General features: G+C 37.3%; 1 protein-coding gene across 4 annotated transcripts in view; it reads right to left on the bottom strand.

Annotated features, from left to right (window-relative positions):
* The window catches only part of DIAPH2 (diaphanous related formin 2), a 982,724-nt gene extending 956,902 nt beyond the window's left edge, over positions 1-25,822 (bottom strand). For all 4 annotated transcript variants that reach the window (XM_042974379.1, XM_042974380.1, XM_042974381.1 and 1 more), the window contains exon 1: positions 25,421-25,822. In XM_042974379.1, coding sequence (XP_042830313.1) covers positions 25,421-25,552 — 132 coding nt within the window. In that variant the 5' untranslated portion in view covers positions 25,553-25,822. The remainder of the gene's footprint in view (positions 1-25,420) is intronic.
* Positions 25,823-26,415: the final 593 nt, after the last annotated feature.

Here is a 26,415-nt window from a genome sequence, read left to right as displayed (position 1 = left end):
CCCATTAGATAATCTTTCCTGCTTTGTTGAAGATTAACTGATCACATAATTGTGGGTTTATTTCTAGGTTTTCTATTCTGTTCTATTGATCTCTATCTCTATTTTTGTGCCAGTACCATACTATTTTGATCATTATAGCTTTATAACAGAACTTGAAGTCTGGAATTGTGATATCTCTAGTTTTGTTTTTCTTTTTCAATACTGCTTTGGCTATCTGGGGTCTCCTGGGATTCCATACAAACTTTTAGGATTCTTTGTTCTACTTCTGTGAAAATTGCTGTCAGTATTTTGATAGGGATTGCATTTAACCTGTAGATCGCTTTGGGTAGTATGGACATTTTAACAATATTCTTCCAACCTACGAGCATGGAATGTCTTTCCATTTCTTTGTGTCTTCTTGAATTTCTTGCATCATTGTTTTATAGTTTTCAGAGTATAGTTCTTTTACCTCATTGGCTAGGTTTATTCCTAGATATTTTATTGTTTTGAGTACAATTATAAATGGGATTGTGTTCATAATTTCACTTTCTACTGCTTTATTAGTGTATGGTAATACAACAGATTTCTGTGCAATTGTTTTGTATTCTGCAACTCTACTATTTTAGTAGGTTTTTAAGTTTAGTTTTAGTAGATTTTTGGTGGATTCTTTAGGGTTTCCTGAATGTACTAGAATTTAATCTGCACATAGTGAAAGTTTGACTTCTTCCTTACCAATTTAGATGCCCTTTATTTGTTTTGGTTGTCTGATTGCTGTAACTAGGATTACCAGTACTATGTTGACTGTAAGTGGTGAGAGTAGACATCCTTGTCTTGTTCCTGACCTTAGGAGAAAAGCTCTCAGTTTTTCCCCATTGAGGATGATGTTCACTGTGGGTTTTTCATACAGGGCCTTTATTATGTTGAGGTATGTTCCCTCTATCCCTACTTTGTTGAGGGTTTTTATCATGAATAGATGTTGGACTTTATCAAATGCTTTTTCGGCATCTATTGAAATGACTTTTTTGAATCTTTTCTCTTACTGATGTACCTATCACAGTGATTGATTTCTGAATATTGAACCACTCTTTCATCCCAGGCATAAATCCCACTAGATCGTGGTATATGACTTTTTAAATCTATTTATAGGATTAGATTTGCCAGTATTTTGTAAGCCCTCTGTACTTTCTGCGCAACTTGGCTGTGAACTTAAAGCTGCTTTGAAAAATAAATTCTATTTAAAAATAAAATAAGCACACATGCAATCCTTGAGGCAAGAGCAAGTTTGACACTTGCAAAAACCACTGGCTGCAAAAACTGAGGAAGACATACATGCTCTCAGGATAAAGGAAATAAAAACAAAATTAGGAGAGAATGTTTGCAAGGAAAGCTCAGGTTCTGGATCTGAATTACTCCAGCTCAACTTTATCATCTCACATGCCTGAACTTGGAAATAAGGTCTTGAGTATGCTTGTGCATGCGCGCGTGCACACACACACACACACACACACACACAACATCCCAGTCTTCACAGTGAGTAACCAGACCAATTCAAAGATAAGTGATCAGAAAAGGACCAACAGAGAATGTATTCATAAAATGTGTAAAAAATCTAGATTGATTTAAGATGTTGTTCTTCGTAGTCTCAAATAAAGTATTTGTGATCACATAAATAGTGATCAAAAAGGTGTACTCTTAAGACTAGAGAAACTAGGGGCGCCTGGGTGGCTCAGTCGGTTGGTTGAGTGTTTGGCTTCGGCTCAGGTCATGATCTCACGATTTGTGGGTTCGAGCCCTGCGTCGGGCTCTGTGCTGACAGCTCAGAGCCTGGAGCCTGGAGCCTGTTTCGGATTCTGTGTCTCCCTCTCTGCTAATGATAACAGTATTGTGATAATAAGGATGGGGTGGCAAAGGGTGACATGGGTTTAATTTTCCTTGATCATAGCATGGAGTCCATAGATAATATCTAAAACAGATAAGATAAGGCATAGTAGTATAAGCATATTATTTAGACATAAGGAGAAAACTACCATACAAAACAGTGAAAATAGTTAAAATGGTTGCCACTGGTAAACAACAACACTAGGGATAAAAAGACATGGAACATAACAATTTATTACAAGACCTTCTGTACCGCTGACTTTAAGTATGTACATATAGTATTTTGATAAAAATAAAAATCCTTTTAAGTAAATAAAATAATCAAAGAAAAGAAGGAAGTAAAAACCAAGCTGGCAGAATTCTTAAAAGGATGAGAAAATATATAAATAAAATACACAAAAAAAGCAACGACAATAAAGAGAACAAAACATCCGAAAAGCAAAGCTGGGGACAAAGTTGGTAGTCTTGAAAAAGTCAAATGAAACAAAACTGCAACAAACAATATATAAAGATTAAAGAAATTATGATAACATGGAAAAAAAGGGAGAGTCAGAGTAGAAGAGTGATATGGCCAAAGTCACAAAACAGTCAAGATTTGTACCCAGCCCTACCCCTTCATAAACTCTTTGTAATAAACGTGCTTATTTAGCAAAGTTTAAAAATCTGAGAATTTAATACCTAGCCAGACAATCACTTCAATTTGTCAAGAATGCTGTCCATTTATAAGTTTTGGGTTTTTTGTTTCGCTTTGTTTTTACTGCAGACCTCTTTTCTATAAAAGTCTACTTTGATTATGTACAAAAAGAGAAAATGCTAGCAAATATTATGATGACATTTGAATAGACTATTACATCTAAAACTAATCAGATAAACACAGTAGTAATGGAGCTAAAAGAAAAAGCAAGTTATCTCTGAAAGAAGGAAAAAAGAATTTTTAAAATGAGACACATTCTCCTCCACCTGTATACATACTAGTCTCTGATATTTCACCCATTTCAATATTCAGCTAACACAGTAACACACATTCAATCATTTTGTACCAGCAAAATATTTACCGTAGGCACAAATTCTCAAACTATTATCCTAACCATTTGCTAACTCTGCCTCTTAATCTGCAGTAGGGTGTTGAGGACAGGGGTCATGGGGGAGTATATATAAGTTATCCAAGCACTAGCCTTAAAATCAAGGCACTAATCCACACAATGGAATGAGATAAAAATGGAAATGTCATTTTATCCATCAAAAGCAATTAACTTAAATTTAAAATAATCAGGAAGAACAGGGCAGGACAGACAAGCAGTAACCTGCAATTAAAATTGTAATAGGATACACCCCTCAGCAAATGACTTCTAACCACCTGACTATTCTACATATGATCATTAAAAAGAGGGACAGGGTCAGTGGCTAAATATGGGTGTTTTGGTTTTTTTTTTCAATACAGCAGGGACAAAAGGTCAGTACAACAAACTCCCTGGGGACAAATTACTTTATTAATCCTACCCTGAAGGCTGAGCCAGATGGGAATAAACCTAGGTGGTTGAATGACAGTTTATCTGCATTTGAATAGAGAGGTTGCAATATGGAAATGGTTCCACAATCTCCCTATCAGACTTCCCTTGTAAATAATACCTAGCAACCTCCTTACTAAAAATCTTACTAAAAAAGAAATACAAAGACAAATGTCAAGGTACAAATATAGAGAATCCCTCAGAATTACCTAAGAAAACTACAAGTGTTCCAGAAAGTATATCCTTGGATAAATTCTTGAAAAAAATCAGTAATTACAAGGATTCAGTTCACTATATATTGAAATCATCCCCTACTTTCATTATTTCTACAACATAAAATTTTTACATTCAATAAATTTCCTTCATCTGTCGTGGAAAGAGTGTTACTACCATAAATTAATTTGTGATTATTAAGTTTTAAAGAATAAGAATACAATCTCCTTGACTACCATGGTCATTCAATAAATGATTTGAAAGAATGTTGGTTACTCACTAGGTCTAAAAATGCCAAATAAGGGATATTCTAACTAGAATTTCATTTAATGGCATAGAAAATGAGATTTTACTATATAGCATTATACAGACATAATAAGGTCCAGGAGGTGGTTACTTTTTTAAAACTGGTTAAAGTGAGGAATTATTAAAAGTAAAAATTGTCTTCAACATTTTATTGTAACTTACAAGCTAGATAAATATACATTCATTCATCAGTCTTTTGATGTAGAGCTAAGGCCTTTTCTTTTAATATAAGCTGTTTACCTGGAATTCATACCAGCACTATATTACATATAGTGTAATATTGGTTTCAGGGGTAGAATTTAGTGATTTATCACTTACATATAACAACCAGTGCTCATCACAAGTGCCCTCCTCCTTAATACCCATGACCCATTTAGCCCATCCCCTACTCACCTGCCCCCCAGAAACCCTGTTCTCTATAGTTAAGAGTCTCTTATGGTTTGCCTCCCTCTCTTTTTTCTTCCTTCTGCTACGTTCATCTGTTTTCTTAAATTCCACATATGAGTGAAATCATATGGATTTGTCTTTCTCTGACTGACTTAAAATACTTAGCATAATATACTCTAGCTCCAACCACATCACGGCAAATGACAAGATTTCATTCTTTTTGATATCTGAGTAATAATCTATTTTGTATATATACCACCTCTTCTTTATCCATTCATCAGTTGATGGACATTTGTGCTCTTTCCATAATTTGACTATTACTGATAATGCTGCTATAAACATCAGGGTGCATGTGCCCCCTAGAATCTGTATTTTTGTATCCTTTGGGTAAATATCTAGTAGTGCATTTGCTGGGTCATGGGGTAGTTCTATTTTTACCTTGTTGAGGAACCTCCATACTGTTTTCCAGAGTGGCTGCACCAGTTTGCATACACCAACAGTGTAAGAGTATTCCCCTGTCTCTGCATCCTCATCAACATCTGTTGTTTCCTATGTTATTAATTTTAACCATTCTGACAGGTGTGAGGTGTATCTCATTGTAGTTTTCATTTCATCTGAACATATACCCAAGAGTATATATGCTCCCTGAGGAGTCATCCTCCCTTCCGACGCAGTAGGGAAGGTCTACACTCCTTAACAAAGTATATATACCTTAGTACCTAGCAATAATGTCCTACAAGCACATAAAGTTATATGTCTACAAACAACCTCATTTCCCACCTACTTCTGCATACCTGTTCTTCTTCCTCCCACCCAGATACGACCCCAATTCAATCACCAAGGTTGGTAGCTTCAAAATCCTAATCTTCCTCTTTTCTCCACCCCTATTACACTGTCCTAGTTCAGCAGTACATTTCTTATCTCTATTATTATAATAAATTATCTAGTCTTTCAGTCTCCAATCTCACCTCTTTCCAATCATTCCCTCTCATTTTTTTTAACTTTTGGATCTGGAGTAAAAAATTAAAATGCATATGGATTCTAAGCAGGTAATATAATTGAATGATGCAGGTCAACTATAGAAAAGAAAACGTCAACTAATACTTGACCGCAGGTTGAAAGATAGTTTGGGAGGACTGTGGCAAATCCAAGAGCACATAGCCCATTTCAGTGAGACAGATCTTACTAAGGTACAGCAGATTTGCTGACAGCCATGTTGGAACACGGGCTCAATATTGCAAAGTTACTCTGCTGTGTCAAGAGAAGCCAGAAATTTGGATTTATATGGGTAAACATTCAATTTTTAAGAGCTGACAAATCAAATTTGTAAAACCATACTACCAATGCTGCGAACTTAACAAAACAAATCCATGGACCAGATAGAACTTATGGGGCTGCTGTTTTGCAAACTGCATAAGACTAGTGGTTCTCCAACTTTAGAATACAGAATCATCTACTCAGCTTATAAATGCAGATTCCTGGTCCCACACCAAAGGATTCTCATTCAGTACATCAATGGGGTTCCAGAATCTATGTTTTTAGCAAGCTTTCCTTAATGCCTTGAGGCAAGTGGTCCTAAAACTACTTTTTTTTTATAACACATATGTGTAAAAGGGAATCTAGAGGATTAAAAGGAATGAGATAATAGGAAAATGAAAAATATACCTCTAATATATTAAAATATCTTAAATATTCCCATTTGCAGAGCACCTGGGTGGCTCAGTCGGTTAAGCGTCTGACTTCAGGTCAGGTCATGATCTCACAGTTCGTGGGTTCAAGCCCCATGTTGGGCTCAGTGCTGACAGCTCAGAGCCTGGATCCTGCTTCGGATTCTGTGTTTCCCTCTCTCTGCCCCTCCCCTGCTCACACTCTGTCTTTCTCTCTCAGAAATAAATAAACATTAAAAAAAGTAAATATTCTCATTTGCTATCCTAAGGAAATACTCAATTTACTATGCTTGCTTCAGCTTTGAACAATAGTGTTCATTCATAAACATATTTTCAAGTAGAATATGAAACCAGTGAGACTCATTAAAAGATTGCTTTTTTCAATGTACGAGACATCTCAGATCAATAGAATGGCAATTAGCATTAAAACATAAGCATTATAATATAATTAGTATTAAAATATAAGATGGTCTTCTACAATGAGAAATGTTTTGTTTACTAAAAATCTACTTTTAAAGTGTTACTTTTTAAATCATAATTTAAGTGATCCAGTCTATATTAAAAGCCAGAAACTGACTATACTATAATCCATGAAATCAAGGTTAAGTCTTCTGTTCCAAATTCTAAATGAATTTTTCAGATGGGAAATATGAGGAGAGGAGGAGGAAGGAGTACCTAATGACTCAGTTTCTAGCTTATTTTAGCCCAAATTGTTAAACTCTTCTATCTCTAAATCCCAGCTATTTGTATGGCACTAATCAAATACTGATGTATACACAAGTCCTATTCTCCCTACAATACTGTAAATTCCTTGATAACAAGCACCTATATTTCACAACTCTTTATCCTTCAGCACTAAATGGAACATTAGGAAACAGAATTGCACTACAATGTGTATCAAAAAAAGAATTAGTATCTATGGGAAAATGTACTCCATATTGTGAAGCAAAAAGAGAAGGGCCAGTAGCAGAGGGAAGTTCATGCCTCAACTTTCTGGCAATAAAGTCAGATGAGATGGTAGGGAAAGTGGGAGAGAGATTCAAGAAGTAAACTGTTTCCAGCACCATATTTCTGGAGGTCACTGAGAAAGAAACAAAACAGAAAGAAACAAAACAGAGACTACTCCTACTTGTGACTGGGCCACCAAGTCCCAAGGCAACATCTGTCATAAAGGAAGGAAAAAGGCCAGGCAATATTTTTAACCTACTTTAACCTACCAGGGGAGCCCCCTGCCCAAGGGTCTTTCATGTGGTCATTTATTTATAACTCAGAGTTCCTGTCCTCTGCTTTAGTAGTAATACTCTTCGTGTTTCAAGAGCTCAAAAGGAATTTTGCAAGAATCACAAATCTCTCATAAGAAAGCTGTCTAGCAAAGGATGATTCATGTCCTAAAAACCTATTTCTTTTTAGAATAATTTTTTAATCCAACAAGGAGCTTGAAAATGTTCCCAACCTATACGTTGCAAAACAATATCCCATTTCTATAGCTACAAACCATTGCACAAAAACAAATGATCATTCTCTTTCAGTAAAACACATGATAGGTAATATCTCAAAATTCAAAAAAGAGAAAATAACCACAAAACATTCTATTTTAGCCTAAGTATCTTTGCCCTCAACTAAACTAAAATGATGAATAATATTTAGAGACCAGCCAGAAAGGGAGTCTACTTTTACTTTTAAGGAGCAGCTAAATCTAAAACTCCATATGTTTCTTTAAAGTTGTATGGGCAAATCAACACAATCATTAATAATAGCAATGGGGGCACCCGAGGTGGCTCAGTTAGTTAAGCCTTGGACTCTTGAATTAGGCTCAGGTCATGATCTCATGGTTCCTGGGATAGAGTCCTGTGTCAGGCACTGTGCTGACAGTGGGGAGTCTGCTTGGGATTCTCACTCTCCCTCTCTCTCTGTGCCCCTCCCCCACTCGTGCATGAGAGGACTCCCTCTCCCTCAAAAATAAATAAAAATTTTAAAAAATAATAACAATGATAATAGATATTATTTCATTCATGTTACAAATCAGGTTTTGTGTAAGAATGCAGATTTGAAAACAAACTAACACATACTTGGGTACCACAGAGATATGAAATCTTTTGTATATGGACAAATTTTCATTTCTTTGGCTGTGGTCTCAATTTCATTTGGACCCCTATAGCAATAAAAACTTAAAAATTTGTGTAATAAAACTAAGTTGATGGTGTATTTTAACACAAAGCTCATTTTTTACAGTTAATTATCCTAAGTAGGGGCTTAAGTTCAAATCATAGCCTTAAAAGTACTTTGCCATAGTTGTGAGCAATGTGACTTTGCTTTGACACAGGAAATTAATTTGTAAAAATGGTGATAAACAACCAAATCATGACAATACTTCAGTGAGGATCATTTTACCTAGTTTTGTATATCATAAATCTTGCAGCTTCTCTTGGAATATTTTGGGGACTATAATTCAGCCTAGACAAAACACATTCAGTTTGACAGCAGCAGTCTTGTATGCTAAGCTACCTGATCTTTAGAGCAGTATCTATTTGTTAAAAAAAAAAAAAAAAAAAAAGACAAAAATTTTACACTTAGAGGGAAAAATCTACAGAAGAGTAGTTTGGGAGCAAGGGTCAATTAAGTTACTACAAAACTGTAAGCTATCAAAGTACACACTATTCACAGTACATGCTTAATTTCACATATTCAAAGCTGCAAAATGATAGTATGCCAAAAGGTATCAGAATCAATAGATGCCTTTGTATTTAAACTACCAACAGGCCAATTATCATAGAGTTTGGACAAAAGATTTTACACTTCATGATATTTCTAATTACAAAAAGTCTAAAGTAAGGTCTGTCAAGTGTCACTCCCCAACTCAGATACTCTACCTGGGTTACAGAATGAAGTGCAAATTGTTTATGGAAGCATTCAGTGCTCACCACAATGGAGCTGCAATCTCCCTCCAGACTGACCTCCACCACTCACTATGTACAACTGGGCCTGCTAGGCTAACTTTTAATTTCTCAAACTTGCTATAACTTCCTAGTCCTCTTGCAGTATACAAAATGCCCCCTCTCCACTCTCTATCACTATTTAAGAAAAATTTCCCTGCACTTTAAGACTACCTTCTACTGTCAATCTTTCCATGAAGCCCTAATGCTCCCAGCACTTTTTACCTCTACAGTAGCACTTAATCACATTCCACCTTGCACCATGGGTTTGTACACATAAGACACCTGTGTTCCCAGTGGGTAGGGACTATTTATTTTAGTACCTTAATAATGCTTAGCATGACACTGGAGTCGCTTTCTCCAAATGCTTATTGAATTAAATATGAACAAGAATTTCAGACGTAGAAACTTCCAACTGACTAGCTTGCCCAAATCATCAATAGTAAAACTAACCATATATAGCTCTAAATTAGACTATTTGTGGGTAACTCCTAGCCAACTTCTCAAACTCTATTATTTAACTTAATCCAACAATGATGAAATGTGTTAAGATGCATTTATTAGACTCTTAATAAGGTTTGTGATAGGAAAAGTAAAACGTAAAAATATAAAATATGAAGCATATTTCAATAAAGTAGGAAAATATTATAGTTCATTTCTAAGTTTTAAATATAGTCTGTTACTTCTAAGAAGAAGGTAGCATGCTAGCATAAAACAGCATGTATTGTGGAATCAGAATCATCTAACAGACTTATTTCCTTTATTTGTAAAATGTAGGAAATAACTACACTTACTATATATGTTTATGATAAAAATTAAGCAAGCTGGTGATGTAAAGCTCCCACAATAATGCCTAAAACAATATAGGTTCTTAGTGTTAATTCCCTTTCTCCACCTCACTTTTGAGTTGGTGAAAAATGCTTCATATTATCACCCATATTGAGTTACAAAGCAAGTTCAGTCATAGCCTTCCCTCCAAGATCTTAACACTTACAAAATCAATGACACTTAAAGAAAACCTTCCTTTCCATAACTTTAAATTTATATAAATGATGTTCTTTTTACTGGGAATGTCTTCATTTAACCTTACCAAACTATATTTCATTCTCCAAGACCCAGATCAAATGTGGCTTCTGTGAAATCTCTCCTCTCCCTACCAGCAACTGTATACAGCATTCCCAAAGAACACTCTTCTCACACCTATTGATTATAGAACTTACTACTTTAGACATGAATGCCCATCTTTTCTCACTAGGCCATGGGCTCCTCTACCTATGCAGAATTGTTTTTATACCCACAGCACAATGCCTCATACATATTGAAGATTTGATATGTGTAGAGTGATACTCTGTAACATACATTTATAATAAGCACAACTGTGAAAATGGCTATGCATGCTGCAGAATGAACTGGCTCTGTATAGGAAACTGGAGGTTGAAGGGGAATAAGTTGACCACGTCACTTTCCATCAGACAATAAAGATTTTAGGAAGTTACATTAAGAAATGGAAGGAAAGTACTTAGAATCCTCTGAGAAGAAAAAAAAAAGGTAAGAGGTTATTTCAGGTAGAAGCAACAATTTGGGAAATAGCTTCACTTATATAAAGGGGAAAATAAAAAATAGAAGATAAGACAAAATTAGGTAGCTTGACAGTAACCCTAAATATAAAAATAAACTTGGTCCTGATAAATTGGAAAAGAAGTAGTCATTTACTTTCAATAGTCAAATAGGGAAGTTTAACCTTGATTAAACTGGACCAGAAATCATAAAGGTCAGTGACTAATATTACAGTAATACAGTCTGGTGATAAGGGAAGAGCTTAGCTTGAATAAGTAAACTTGATAAACACCATGTGTATGAGTATCTGTGTATCAAGTTAATTTATTTATTTATTTTGAGAGAGAGCAAGTAGGGGGAGGGGCAGAGAGAGAGAGAGAGAGAGAGAGAGAGAATCTCAAGCAGGCTCCATGCTGACAGCAGATGGCCCGAGGTGGGGCTCGAACCCACTAACCATAAGATCATGACCTGAGCTGAAAGTCGGACACTTAACTGACTGAGCCACCCAGGCGCCCTCAAGTTAATTTTTAATCTCCCTGCAAAGAGATTAAAACAACCATTAAGTATTCTAGGTTTCACATGGGTCTCAGAGAAATGAATCAAAACCTTTATGCCATTTTTTTTAGAACTGCTTCATAATCAGGAAATGTCTTTCAGCAAACAATAACACAGTATCAAGCTTTGATGTCAGAGTAGCTCAAAAGTTTTGGCATCAACTGCATTCAGGTAGTATCTGAAGAGGCATGTATGTGATTGCCTACAATTGTATATAGAAAAGAGCAGATAATGAGAAAATTTTTTAGGTGAAAGATAAGGGAAGGCATTACTTCCCTTACAGTCAACAAATCCAGAGGCCAGAGAAAATTGCATCATGGAATCTAAAATCCATATAGACAATGAGTTAAAAGTGACCAGCACCAAAAGTTGTTTAGGTATCAAGGAATCAGCAGATGGAAAAATTGCCTTTTAAACTCATTAGGAGGAGACTGAATATTTTTCCCAGAGGTCAGAAATAAGTGATAAGATGTATAGTTTGCAACTACAAAGTTGAAAACACTCCAGTCCAGCAGATTTTCAGTAGTGGAAAGGAAGGAAATGAAAATAAAATTGGTGGCAGTCAGTGAGACAAACAATGCTTCCTTGAAGACAGGGATGATCTGGCCCTGTCTCAATATAAAGGAAATGACAGAATGGAAGAATAAATGAGTGGCTAAGGAGCCACAGGAATTTTTTAAACTAAATAAACAAAAACTCATAGACTCTAAAGCAAGGTTTCTCAACTTTGGCACTACTGACATTTTGGGCAGGATAATTCTTTGTCATGGGGGGGGGGGGTGCGGGTGTGGGTCTGTCTTACATACTGTATGTTCAGCAAAATTCCTGGCCTCTACTCACTAGTTATTAGTAGCATCCTTCTCCATTTGTGACGACAAAAAGGTCTCCAGACACAACCATATGTCCCCTAGGAGATAAAACTCTGCCCCCTGAGAACCACTGGTGTAAAGAAAAAGAACATACTTTTGAGGACAAGAATGTGATATCCTTCCTTATATATTTATCTAAAACATAAGGCTCTTTATTTAGAGCTTTAGATGAGGTCAAAAACAAAAGAAGGACATCAACTACCAAGACCATATTTGTAGGAAATCCAAACTTGTAATAATAGATAAGAAGTATATTTGGAAAACAGAAATTAAAAAAAAATACTTAGTTGGCTCAATTACCAGCTTTCCCAGTTATGTTTATAATCATTATATGAGCTCAAGATGTCCTTTATCTCCTGGTTTCCTACTTATTGTACATAGTTCTATGAAAAGAGCCAACATAGAAATTTTAACCATTAAGGATAGTGATCATAAGTATGAAATAGCTCGATTTCCAGGCATATACTGGTATAATCATGATGCTTTATTCATCACATTTTTTAAATTAAATACTCTTTTACTCTTGGGAGGATGATGATTAAGACTGAAGGGCTAGAACTCAAATCACATTATGCACTTCCATGTTATTTGGCACAGAAGCCCATAGTTTAGGACTCTATTACTCGTCACATGTGAATGCAAAAATAGTTTGTCACAACACTTTCAGCAGCTTAATTAAAAAAGATAGCACTTGGCTGAATATGCCACACTTTTATAGCAGCCAATCTTTAGGCAAAGCAGACATGAGAAGCAGCAGGAGAAGGTAGGTGGTTCTTGGCACTCCCCCAGACAAGAAACAATGCATATCATGTACTTGTGTAATCATAGGAGAGGGCATTAGTTTTTCCAAAGCAGTTTTACTTCACACAAAATTTCACAAACAGAAAGGGAATAGGGAGAGGAGGAGAGATAGAAACTAAAAGATGAAGCAGACTGTTTGGCTTGCAGTGTAACCTGTTCAGAAGATACTCTCTTAACAGCCAACATACAAAAACAAGAGAATCATATGCAATATGCAATAGTTGTAAAGTACCGTAGGCCTTGTGTTGACCATGAAATTATTTAAGAGGCCAGACTGATAATTTGAAAAATCATATTCATGTATCCTTAAAATCCACAGGCATATCACTTTCATTCTCATGGCTCTTTTCAGCCATATAATTTTCATCCTCATGGCTCTCTTCTACCAAGTGGTCACATATCTGACACACTACTTCATGTCAGTGACTCAAAGAATTTTAACTACTGATTATCAGTGGCACTAAAAATGGCCTTTGAACTTGTTCCTCTAAATTTTACATAAGCATAGTGCAAATCTAGGCCAGGTCCAACCATCACCAGTCTAGAGAACCACTAGGTCTTCCAGTGAAATTAGAGCTAATCTGAAATTTAGGGTCTTAGGCAGTACAGAAAATAACAGCTAAAAATAAGGATTTTATAGTCACACTAGTCTTGAATTCCAAATTCACTAATGTATATCATCAGGCAAGTTACTTATCCTTTTCTGAACTCTTCTCCTCACCTACAAAATAACTGATATGAGGACCAAATGCGTCACTATTGATAGAGGAGGATGCCCACCATCAATCCTAGAGCATCTCTGTGCATTCTTGCTGGGTATGCCAAGACTAGAAGGCCCTGACCACACCTTAGCCAGGCCATTTCTGAGGGCTGTGTTTAAAGCAAGGGACCCTGATCATGAGGTAATAATATCAGCCCCTCCACAAAGAGCAGGCTTGCTTCTGCTTACCATAAAAAGTGGTAAATCCTCCAAGGTCAGTATTCCTCTCCTGTAGCGCAACTGACTCCCTGTGCAGGGATCCATACTAGTCTATCTTGTGGGAATAGGACCATAGTGAACCAGCATGTCATGCTGATATTGTGGCTACTGGTTTACAATGAATAATAAACCATCTTTTGTTGCTGACCCAGGAGTGTTGAGTCTTTTGCAATCATTCATGAAATAGCAACAGGTGTATAAGTAGGATAACATCCCAGACCTTTAATAGTTCTTGACAAACATATGCAAGGCATTTAGAACACCAACTGGCACATATGATATTATTCATTATTGAGAAATACCTCTGGGAAAGTTTGAGTACTATATTTGGTCAGTGAACCAAGGGAACCACCTAAGAATTAGGATGACCTAAAGCAGAGCCCACATTATCCGGGGCCCCACACACGGTTAAAACAATGTTGATGTGACCTTTACTGAACTGGGCTAACTCAGACCCCAGAAGTAGGAAAGTAAAATTAACTGGCATTTTCACCCATTAGCATTCACTCTTAATCTGTAATCTTTCATGATTGCTGACTTTTCATCTAACTAAAACCCACATGTCATGTATTTATGTTAGGGAAGATTCATTACAGCTGTCAATAACCTTTGACTACCTGTGCATCAGAGCTGAATGGAACCTTGAAGATGGTTTATTTCAACTCCCTTATTTTAAAGAATAAACTGACACCCAGAGAGAAGATAGATCAATGACTTGTCCAGAGTTAGATTTCAAAAAGTTGTCAGCTTACTTTCTATATAACCTGCTTAAACTGCCAGAAATTAACTCTTGGGGAAAAAAAGACTTAAGAGGATCAGTTAGATATCTTATTTAGCTTATTTCAATTCTGTATAGCATATGAAATACTCTTAGATTCTGTAAAAGGTGGAGTCTTGAAAATACAAAGTGGTGGTACTAAGATCAAAATGCAATTTCCACTAGTTTATGGCAACATGATTGATGATGGGTGTGAATGATAAATGCTTTTGTTATTTTTTAATTTTTATTTAAGTAATCTTTACACCCAACATAGGGCTCAAACTCACAACCCTGAGATCAAGAGTCACATGCTCCTCAGACTGAGCCAGCCAGACACCCCTGTGGTGGAAAATGCTTTTAAATAAATCTCTGTCACATTCAGTAAGTGATTTTACATCCAATGGCCATCTTTCTGCATGTTATTTCTGTGCCCAGGCAATAGGATATACCACGAATAATATTCACAGAAACCACTAATAACACCAAGAAATAAGATTATCTTCGGAGTTAGAAACATGCACGTGTTAACAGATTATTTAAAGGGACAGGATTAAAAGCAGGGATATGTAATATAACATATCTTGATCTACAATCCCCTACAGAGCTTGTAGGAAGAGTATATTAAACTGGGCCCAGAGCCCTGCACAATTCCTACTTTAAAGTATAACTAATGCTACAATTCCATTATATAGAGACATGGCCACTTAAAATTTAGTATTTGGTCTCAAAGCTACTCAACTTATATAAAAATGGAAGATTTGGATCTCACAGAAATTCACAACACCATCTGGATTAAGTAAATATAAGCTACACAGAAGAAGCCTCAGATTTCAGAGATAAGAGAACATGGATTAGTCCTGCTTTAGTAAAACAAATACATGAAAAACCAAACTGCCAGCATGGAGAAAATCCAGGCCATTTTTTTTCTTTGTACTGTGAAATTATTCTTTCCTTTAATAGCTTGTTTAAAGACCATTAGCTATTCAACCAAAGGGGAGGAAAAATGTAAGCTAATGCACTGCCAGTGAAAAACAAGCTGTGAGGTAAGCCTAAGAAAAGATTATTTCTACTCTCAAATGTTTTATGTACACACTGACTCTTCTGGAAAGCACTGATTTTGTAATGTGAGGTACTAGACTGCAGACCATATTAGAGGAAATGTTTCTGCCAAATTTATTTTAACCCATCTTAACTTTCTATAGGTAACATGAATGAAAATAAATCGATGTTATGACACACAAACCTCAGAAAAATGCAGTCTTGGCCATACAATCTGTAACCATGTGAAGCACTGTGGAACAATAATATCAAAAAATCACTGGGAAGAATGTAGAAAGGGAGGAGCCTGAAGTTAGAGGAAGTAATCAACATATTGAACCTGTAGGCTAGGTTCTCAAGAACACAGCCCTCTACAGTTGAGGACTGCACTCATTCAGAAGCAAATGTATTCAGGTTTAGGACAATATATTACATAGCTATACACCTTATATTCTTTTTTTCAGAATCAATGACAAACAGAAAATACCTACTCCAAGTAAGATATTACACTAAGTCCTGTGCCTTGCTGAATTTCCTATCATGTATGAGAATAAAATCCACAAAGTAGAGATATAAGGAATAAAGTAAATCTAGTTTAAATGCAGTACCTGGCCCATATAGCACCTTTGTGTGAACTATAAAAAGTTCCCCCAGAAGATACAGTCTTGTGATTGAGCACATGATTTGGTAAGTGATATGACCTCTGTGGTCTCACATCCTTGAGCAGAGCCCAACCATACTTAGTGACCCAGGTCTCTATTATACATACAACTTCAAAATGTAAGAGTACAGTCTAGAGTACAAGGTCTTGCTTCCTACATATAGAATCTTCCTAAACAGCTTCAGCTAGCATAATATGCTATTAAGCATTTAGAGTTTTATCAGTGATGGATTTCAAAGCACATAAAACAATACCTCCACAGCTTTCTCTCCCCTCAGCAAAACAAAAGGAGCAAACGCCACAACAATTATGGAGCCCCAACAATTATCATTTATCTCCTGTTTGGAGGAAAATTACCACCTGATTGGGTCAATAAATAGCCTAGAAGTTGCAGAGTGGAAATGGATTAGTTTAAATCTACTTGAATCCACAAAGTTCATGAAATGATATTCCTAATGCCTCCCAGTACAATAACAGCACTAAATTGCTGTCTGGGAAGTAGTGGTTACACAATTTCTTTAGTAAATCTGTGTGGCGTCTAGGATTTTTGCCCAAGTTGGTTTCTCATACTTACCCACTCCACCCATCCCCAACTCCAACACCTCATTAGTGTAGCCTGGTTTTCAATTTTAACCTCACAAATATAAATAACAAAACTTAATAGTTCAGAGTTCTTTGTAAACGTTTGTTCACCCAATTACCCATATTCAGCAACCTAAAGTATAATACAGCAGCTAAAAACCAAAGACACCTCAATTACCAAACTGGCGTTTGTGTTGAAATAAAAACTACATCTAGTAACATATTAGCTGTGTGCATGTATCAAAGAGTTATATGAACACTATCTGCAGAACTCAATAACTCATTTCCTTCTCCCAACTATCTACAACATTTCCCTGGGTAGAAAATACTTACACATAAACCCCACTCCACTTCACGAATTGCAAAATGAAGAATGAGTGATTACCCCCAACCAGCGAGTGGAGCCAAAAGTCTTCATTTGGTCTCTCTTCTATGGCATATAGTAGCTGTTCTAAGGAGTCTCTCCACACTTGCATAGACAACCTTTCCAGATACTTCTACAGAACTAAAGACAGAAATGAACTTAATTGGAGCTGATACTTTATGATAGCACTTTATGTGGAGTAACTTTAAATGAAATTTTACCATTAACTTTAAGTTGTATTTGTTTAAGGAGCTCAGTTACATGTACATTAATTAGGCACACATTAGATCAAAACTATTTTTTGAGGCAATTAGGAATATTTGATTATGAATTAAATATTAGATGATACCAAGCAATATGTTAATTTTTAAAGATGCAGCAGTGGCATGTGGTTATGTTTAAAAAAAGTAATTTTTAGAGAAGCACACTGAAGTATGTAGGAGTAAAATGACATATCAAGGATTTGCATTAAAGTACTTTAGCAAGGAAAAAATAAAGGATGGATAAAGCAAATGTTGAAAATCTAGGTAACTGCTAGATTGGGGGTAATAGATATATGGTGATTCACTATACCATCCTATCTACTTTTTAGTATGTTTGGAATTTTTTTTATGTTTTATTAAAAAGGTTATATTAACTACCCCATATTACAAATAAAGTAAAAACTTTATTTTATCTCTTTTACTTTTAGCTAGGTGAGAGACCAATAAATTAAGGATAGACAAAAATTCCTCATAATTTTGACCAAATCTTTACAAAAGCATGTGGATATCTATCTCAGAATGACAGATTTTTTTAAAGGACTGTACCCAACACATTGTCTCCCTTGGTTGAGCACCAGAATTACCAGGGTATTGAATCAATAGCCTTTGGGAAATAATACATCCCTAATGAAGTGTTGGATTCCTACATAGACCTGCCTGAATAGCCACCTAGAAACTTCTCACATGAAGTAGGCACTGCTATACAGAGCCTTAACAGAAGGAGAGACTGGTAGACAATTTGCTGGTCTGTATTTGGTAGCATACTCTCTTGAAAGCAATACAGAAAAACCTTCATTAAACAAAAGCCTATGTAAGTGGTGATTAGTAAGAATTTTGTTTGTCATATTGTTTCATGAGAAAGGCATGAATACTCTTTCCCTAGACCTCCTCACATAAAGCAGGCAAGTATCAGAATTCACTTGAGTGTCTGCTCAAGCTATAGCCAGAATAAATCATTCAGACTGAAACAGATTCAATCTGATGAGATAAATAAATTTTAAATTAATATGAGCTCATTTCTTTCTGTTACTTACATTCATAGCAAATAGCTATGCAAAAATATATCTTGACCATTCTTTACGTGCATCAATTTTGAGCTGTCTTCCTATAAGAAGACAATGAGTGTCAATGAGTGTCTCCTACAAGATACCCACTTAGATATGAAGTATATAATTATTATTTCAAGTCACCTGGCCATGATCTTACTCTCTTCAGTCCTGAGACAAAATAGTATATCAAACACCCCAAATCTGACAGAAGGAACTGGTCTCTTTTGCATGGCAGACTGAATATAGGAATAGGGGAAACCTGGGTCTTCAGAAATAATCCATATGGTGCTAGTGATAACCAGTAACATTTAACCAAACGTGCTAATGGATATAAATTAGCATATATTGTGTGTGTACAATTTTCAGTGCATACCATTATTTAAAGTGTTCTATGGGGCCAAACTGGCAAAGAATATGATTTCACTTCAATGACATGCTGCTATTGCCAGAGTTCTTGGTTCTTGTAGTGAACTCCAGGTGGATTATAATTATAATTGTTCGAAAAAGGAACAAGAAGAGAGATGAATAATTTTTCACTTTCAGAGAACCTGAAGCATAATAACTCTGTGCTATAAGTACCTTTACAATAGAAGTGATAGATTTTAAACTTATCTCTAGGTCAGTCCCCTTAACGTATGAGTTGACTCAGTTTTCTTATTTGTACAACAGCAGTAAGCTGCCTGGCAAGGCAGAATGCCAAAGGTATCTAATAAACGTTTTTTAACACAAATTTTAAATGTGTCAAATTGACGAACTGAAAAAAAAATGGTAGTCTGGTACTTAAAAAATACTATAGTGAAAAAAATGTTAAACTTACATCTTCTATTCATTAAACAGAAAGAATTATTAGTAGAAGGACAGAATATACAATTCTCCAAGTGGACAAATGGAATTGGGGAGAGAAGAGGAATCAATCAACATATAACCATACAATGGTACTTTATACAATAATGTTAGAGCTATCAAATTACAAAAAAGGCATTAGCCATTCAACCACAATCACATTTGATTCAGGTAATATATGGGGTTAATAGTAATGCTGTATATTTATACAGCAATATGGAATTTTCTAAATGCTATCTCATTCATTACTATGTTTTATCTAAAGCACATTGTAAAGCCAATCAGGAAAACATTATCTCCAACTGGCATATGTTAATGAAGTGGCTTAAACTTCTGCTGTTAAACTGCTCATCAGAGATCACAAGCAAATAAAATACAGAATGAACACTGGAACCCAGTGTCCTCCATTCAGTATTCTTTTGCCAATAATCTGAAGTCTCCTACTAATAACAATGTTTCTTGGGTCATGAGTTTTAATACCTTTATTCGGCATTGAAGTTCAGGCTGGGTCATCACAAGAATCCAACCAAGGGGATAAGGAGTTCTCCCAGACAAGAAGTTTCTTGAATTTCAAAACAAAGGACACAGAGGAATGTACAGATAGGTTCATTTGATGGAGAATTTTTTAAAAGCCTATTTTCAACAATTTTACATTTTCAAAATGTCTAGCCTATGGGGAAAGAATTCCCAGCTAATAATCATTTACTGAGTAGCTTTGCAACCAAGCACTGGCTTACAAGTTTTAAAGAATAGGCATAAAGTGGGACCACTGCCCAGAAGCACTTTAAAATCTCTGTCGATACAAGATCAGCATGTAACATTCAGACTCACGATAGTTATGAGTTGAGAATAAGGAAGAACCTTTGGTAAGCTGAAGTAATCAGTGAAACTTTAATGAAATAATGATGGAATTTTGAGACACAAGCTGGACTATAACAAGCAGGTGAGCTTTATAAAGGAGAAACAAGGTGGCTATTCCAAATTTGGTGAAGATGTTCAGGGTGGGTGGCAAGAAAGTGAGGCAATGGAGTGGCAGGAGGAATCTGAGGTGCAGAGAAATATGCCTAGTAAATAGATGAAATAGTAAATGGAAGAGTAAATGAGCTGCAACTGGAATCCAGGTCTCTAAACATCAAACTCTTTGTGCCACTCAGTCCTCCCAACTGGTCTTCTTGCCTCCATACTGGCACCCCTCTCCAAGAAATTCTCCACTGTATTAAGTTTCTTTAAATTTTTTTTAAATGTTTATTTATTTTTGAGAGAGAGACACACACAGAGGATGAGCAGGGGAGGGGCAAAGAGAGACCAAATCCAAATCGGACTCCAGGCTCTGAGCTGTCAGCACAAAGCCCAACATGGGGCTTGAACCCAGGAGCCTTGAGATCATGACGTGAGCCAAAGTTGGATGCTTAACTGACTGAGCCAACCAGGCACCCCTTAAGTTTCTTTTTAAAACACAATTCTTATTAGGCCAGTCTCCTGCTTAAATCTCTTAAATGGCCTGCTATGGCTTGCAGAAAGAAGCTGAAACTCTAAGACAACATACAAATATCCATCATGATCTGGACTCTCTCTTTTCTACCAGGTCTACCATATGTACCCTTTGTTTCAGCCATTAACATCTACCCACAGTTCCTTTATTAGGCATATTAACATATCTCTCTACTTTGTATATGTTATTTTCAACCTAAAAATGCCTTTCCCTCCCCTTCTTCAATTAATGCCTTATTCTTCAAGCCTTGGTGCAAATGTCACCTACTCTAGTAAGTCTTTCCTTGTAACAATCATCCAATTAGATTGAGATGCCTCTCCACATTTTTATATAACCCTCCTATGCATATTCCTAGGATTCCTTACACACAGCTCTTTAATCATTAACTTCCCTGTCTCTCTCACTAGACTGTGAGCATTTCTGTATCACCAACCATCAGAATAATGCCTAGGATGGAATAGGTGCTCAGTAAATGTTGCATAAATGAACTTGTGCTCAACTTTATCAATTAAAATCAAACCATGATTTATCTAATTAAAAAACAACCAAATATTCAGGAAGTTATATAATAGCCAGAAAATTAACTTCTGTTATATTAAGTCCCTAATTTGACTCCACTGCCGAAAGAACCAAAGGCTTCAGGAATAATACAGAAACACAAAGTCTGGGGCGCCTGGGTGGCTCAGTAAATTGAACATCAGACTCTTAACTTCAGCTCAGGTCATGGGATTGAGCCCTATGTCAGGTTCTATACTGAGTGTGGAGGCTGCTTAAGACTCTCTTTCCCTCTGTCCCTCTAAAAAAACAAAAAACAAAAAAAACACATTCACACAAAGTCAAAATGCAAAAACATCTAAGAATGTTAAGCCACTCTACACCGTGGAATGTGTGTGAGGGATGTTAGTTCTACTTTAACAATAGCCTCTTTTAATGGTCAAGTCATTGCCTTACATATGTGGGATTCAAGATGCAGCTCCTTCATAATACTTCTGGAGCTCTAGTAGATTTGACAAAATACATTCCATGATTGACACCAAATTACTAATTAATCTAAGATTCATGCTGCTTGATGACATGATACAATCTGGGCCTAACCAAACAGTTACATAAAATACAAAGCTCTAGTACTAATAGTACTAATGCATTATTCAAAATGTGAGAAATTCAAGAGAAGATTGCCTCCAGTAAAAAGAATCAAGATAATAGGGTCACTGAGAGGATTAAAGATAGAGAAAACTGAAGTTCTGTTACATTTTTTATTAATCTTTTTAAATTTTTTTTATGTTTATTCATTTTTGAGAGAAAGAGAGTGAGTGGGGGAGGGGCAGAGAGAGAGAGAGAGAGAGAGAGAGAGAGAGAGAGAGGGAGACACAGAATCTGAAGCAGGCTCCAGGCACTGAGCTGTCAGCACAGAGCCTGGGGTGGGGGTGCAGTGGCTCCAACTCAAGAACTGTGAGATCATGACCTGAGCTGAAGTCAGAGGCCCAACCCACTAACCCAACCAGGTGCCCCACATTCTTATTTAATCTTAAACAAAGGTCATTAAAGTCCTGAAATGTCACTTTGAAAAAACTGTAATACCCAGCAAAAGTATGAGATATAAATTAAAGTAGCTCCTCTCTATAGAAAACATACCTTCCTTCTCCAGTTTTCCGGAACAATAAGGAACTCAATGAAAACAAGTGAATCACAAGCCTTATACTTCAATGAATCCAATATACTATAACTATTGTTACTTTTTCTATATAATGAAAACTTTCATCGTAGCTAATACTATATAGACATGTTTTTAACTTCTTTTTACTCCCAGATGAATTATCTTCAATATCAATCATTTGTGTGATCAGCACTATTCCCCTTCTCCTTCCATCACTGACCTCCTCCTCTCCCTAGTAACTTGGATTGGAATCAACTGGCATTTCCTTTACCCTCTCTCTTTGGTAACCCAATAGTGCTTATTCTTCTATAGGTGACAGGTACCTTTGAGAAACTGATGAAAACTATGAGGCCCAGAAAAATGAATGTACCTACATGTATTCAAATTTTTCATAGAATTTCAGGAGTTTAAGAACCCCTATCCACCACAATCATCTACATGAAGAATTTCTATTACATATAGCTCTCTTTCATAATACCACACCACAACTACTTTACCCACATACAATTAAGAACTACTACAAGGGTGCCTGGGTGGCTCAGTCGGTTGAGCATCAGACTTCAGCTCAGGTCATATCTTCTAGTTGATGAGTTCAAGCCCCGTGTCTGGCTCTGTGCTGACAGCTCAGAGCCTGCTTCAGATTCTGTGTCTCCCTCTCTCTCTCTGCCCCTCCCCTGCTCATGCTCTGTCTCTCTCTGTCTCAAAAATAAATATAACCATTAAAAAAAATTTAAAAAAAAAGAACTACTACAGTGATTAATAACAATACTCAAAATAGTAAAATTTAGTCTAGGTAAAGCTTTTAGCTTACTAGCAATATTTTAAGAAGCCCAGAAGAACTCCATCCTAAAAGGCCTTAGAAGAAAGTGTTGAGCACTTCAATAAGACAGCTCAAAATAAGGAGTAAAGCACTTATTTTTTAAAAAAGTATACCAAGTCTTGTTTGATCAACTTGCTTGCTTTAAAATGTGCTGAAATGTCCTTCTAAATTTGTTTTTATTAACTCTGACACATCTGCTTGTAAAATCATGTAAGGCTCAAAAGTTATGTTTGAGCAAAAGAGCAAGTTCTGATTGATATTAACAAACTCTTGCATTCAAATACTTGTTCTACTATGTCAAGCTATGTTCAACACCGAACAGTGTTAGCTAAGAACTGAAAGTGATACCATCTCATAACGATCTAGTTACCTTGTCAAAGCAAGTAAAACATAAAATATGAAACAGGACAAATGACCAAAGGGAAGGGAAGAATATAATCACGGTGTTATAACTAACAGAGATAAGTGCTTTCCTGAAAGCATATTTCCTGCAAGTAGAAAGTTCTTGTTGGATGTACCAAACTACTCGTGGACACTGAGTTCACTTTTATTTTTGCTTAAACTTTTAATCACTGTTTAAATCACAGTTTTGTACTGGGTCCAGGGGAAAAAAAGGAAACTTCATCACTCTTTAACAACAAACTGATAAATATCAAAATCATATCAGAATTTTTTAAGTGTATTACACTTTGGTGATACACTCACAAAACTTTTCTAAGTTTCATGATGGTAGGGGGCACCTATTAAACCCATTAACCTTCAGCCAGCATAGACAATTCACAAAGGGCAATTTCTACTTTTGTAAATACTTGGTTAACAGGACATACCAAGTAAGCAAGTTCTCAATTTGCCTCAAGTTAGGGTAGAAGTGAGGAAACTTTAAACTGGTTATTTTATTCTACCCCATCAGGTCCCTTCCCATATAATGGAAAGCTGCAGTATTTCCCGAAATAACACCCTGACCATTGTTTTCCAATATGGACAATACAGAATTGAAAGGAAAATAGGAGGCAAGAGAGAAGTACAACAGGTACATACATACCAAATGATCTGATGCCATAAAAAAAGGGTTTAGTAATGTCACTGTCTCCTCCCCTATTAAAAACAAGTTAAAACTGAAAACTAGATGTGCAACATGTGCTTGTACTTCAAATCTGGACTAAGAACCTTCAAACAGAAGGAATACTTGCTGAATTTGTACAGGAAAATCATTTCCCCTCATGCCACCCAAATTAGAAAGTTTATTGATAAATGTCTGCATAATATTTGCCACAGTTGGGAAAAACTGACATTAGCCAATATATTTTGTTAACGTTACCAGTTTTTAAGTTTCCCTACTATATCATTTTCATATATATATATATATATATATATATATATATATATATATATATAAAGAGGAACCTTTTTAACTGAGTTGAGGAAACTCCAGTATTTCCCAACCTAATACCAGCCCCCATAGATTACATTCCTCTGCACATTAAGTCAGTGGCAGGAAATGGACTTCTACCACTGGTTCACACACTTTCAGGACGATGAAACTTGTGCGGTGGGCTTACTGCTTTTGAGCGTTCTTAATCAACTAGGTGGAAGTACTGTAATGACTCTGCTTATTATATGCACAACAGTTGTTGGTACCTCACCCAGCCTCGAACTCCCACGCTCTTAAGAAGAAATGTTTCTTGGGAGAGCACATGGAAGAGGCAACAGGAAAAAGAGCACGTAGGCGACTCTTAGATTTCTGGTAAAGTAGAAAGACCAGGAGCCTACGTTGTGTGTTTTTCTTTAGGGTGGGGTTGGTGTGCAAGTCTCTGGGTGGGCTCCCAAGTATTTGGACTAAAAAGAAGAGAGGTTCCCCTGCCCGGACGCTATGCGTTAAGAGTCAAAACCCAGCAACTGACAGAAGTGGGAAGGAACGGAATCGCGCAAAGATTCGCGCCCACAAGTTAGACAAATAACAGACCCTACCCAGTACTCGGAGTCTCCCCAAGTTGGGGTGGGGCCTTTCTCCTTCCCGCACTGCCTCCCGGAATGAGAAGAGTGAGAAAGGGCTTAAATGGGAAAGGGGGTGCTCTTCCGCCCCCACGCTGTCTCCGCGCCTCGGCGTGGCGTGGCCGCTCCTTTGGTGGCTCTTGGAGTAGCACTGCGAGGTCGCGGTTAGCCTTGGGAGGGGGCCCCGGGTCCCCCGGTGCTTAACAGCCAGAGGTTCCCAGGGCTCTTGCTGTCCCCAAGGCTGGCGGGGACTGCGGGAGCACTCACCAATTTGGGTTTGTTTTTCGTTTCCTCTTCGTTGGCGGCTCGGTTCCCTGTGCTTCTCTTGTTGCTCCGGCCCCCACCGGGTTCCTCGCTGCCGCCTCCCGCTCCCGACGCCGCCGCCCCGGGCTGCTCCATCTTTCTCCGGCCCTATCACCTGTGCCCTGTAACCCCAACTCTCCTCAACTTGGGGAAGCCCCTGGGGGTTGTCCCGCTGCCCTGGCTGATTCGGTATCACCACTTCCTGTGTGAGAGTGTGTCTGCCTGGGGAGCTGCCGATTTCAGGATTCCGGCTCTCACGCACCCCCGACGCAACACGCCTTTGCCACTACCCGGTGCTGGGGCAAGCCCTGCCCCTGAGCAGCTGCAATTACCAAGGTCCCTGGCGCCGCCGCCCTCAGGGCGGTGTTTAGGGTGGAGGGAAAGTAGGTGCCTATCTCTTTAAGAGGGCCTCAACACACGTGATTCATCAAAGTGCCCGCAGTCTGCAGCCGGGGCACAGAAAGCTGCTTCCTACTCCCAGTGCAGAGCGGGCCCCAACTACTGAGCATGCCCAGAGCAGCGATGGGATCCAGAGGAAAGGAGAGGACTTTAAGCTGTGGTTAAGCACTGATTTCACTTCCCCGGGGCCTAGCGTGAAATGGAAGGGAACTAGTCCAGAGAAAGGAGGTATAGCCCATTTTAGAGATGGGGAAAGTGAGGCCCGGAAGGATTCAAGTATGAGTTACACTGGCAGTTCTACCTGAGTGTCAGCTTCCACTAGTGTAGGTCAGAGCACCTTTCCCACAGAGGCCTTGGCAGGGTGTGGTCCCGCTAAACTCTGTGGGAGGGGTGGATTGGCAAGACAGCTGGCATCCTATAGGAAAACCACCACGTGGAGTGCTGATTAATTGCCTAGACAGACTGTATGGGTCAAAGTAGAAAGTGGGTGCTTTGTGTTGCCGTGATTGCTTTGCGACCAAAGAAATACAGTCGTTCCTTTATTCCCATGCTGCTAGGTA

Source organism: Panthera tigris, chromosome X (genome assembly GCF_018350195.1).
Source record: "Panthera tigris isolate Pti1 chromosome X, P.tigris_Pti1_mat1.1, whole genome shotgun sequence".
NCBI lineage: Eukaryota > Metazoa > Chordata > Mammalia > Carnivora > Felidae > Panthera > Panthera tigris.
This window is presented reverse-complemented; position numbering and strand designations above follow the sequence as displayed.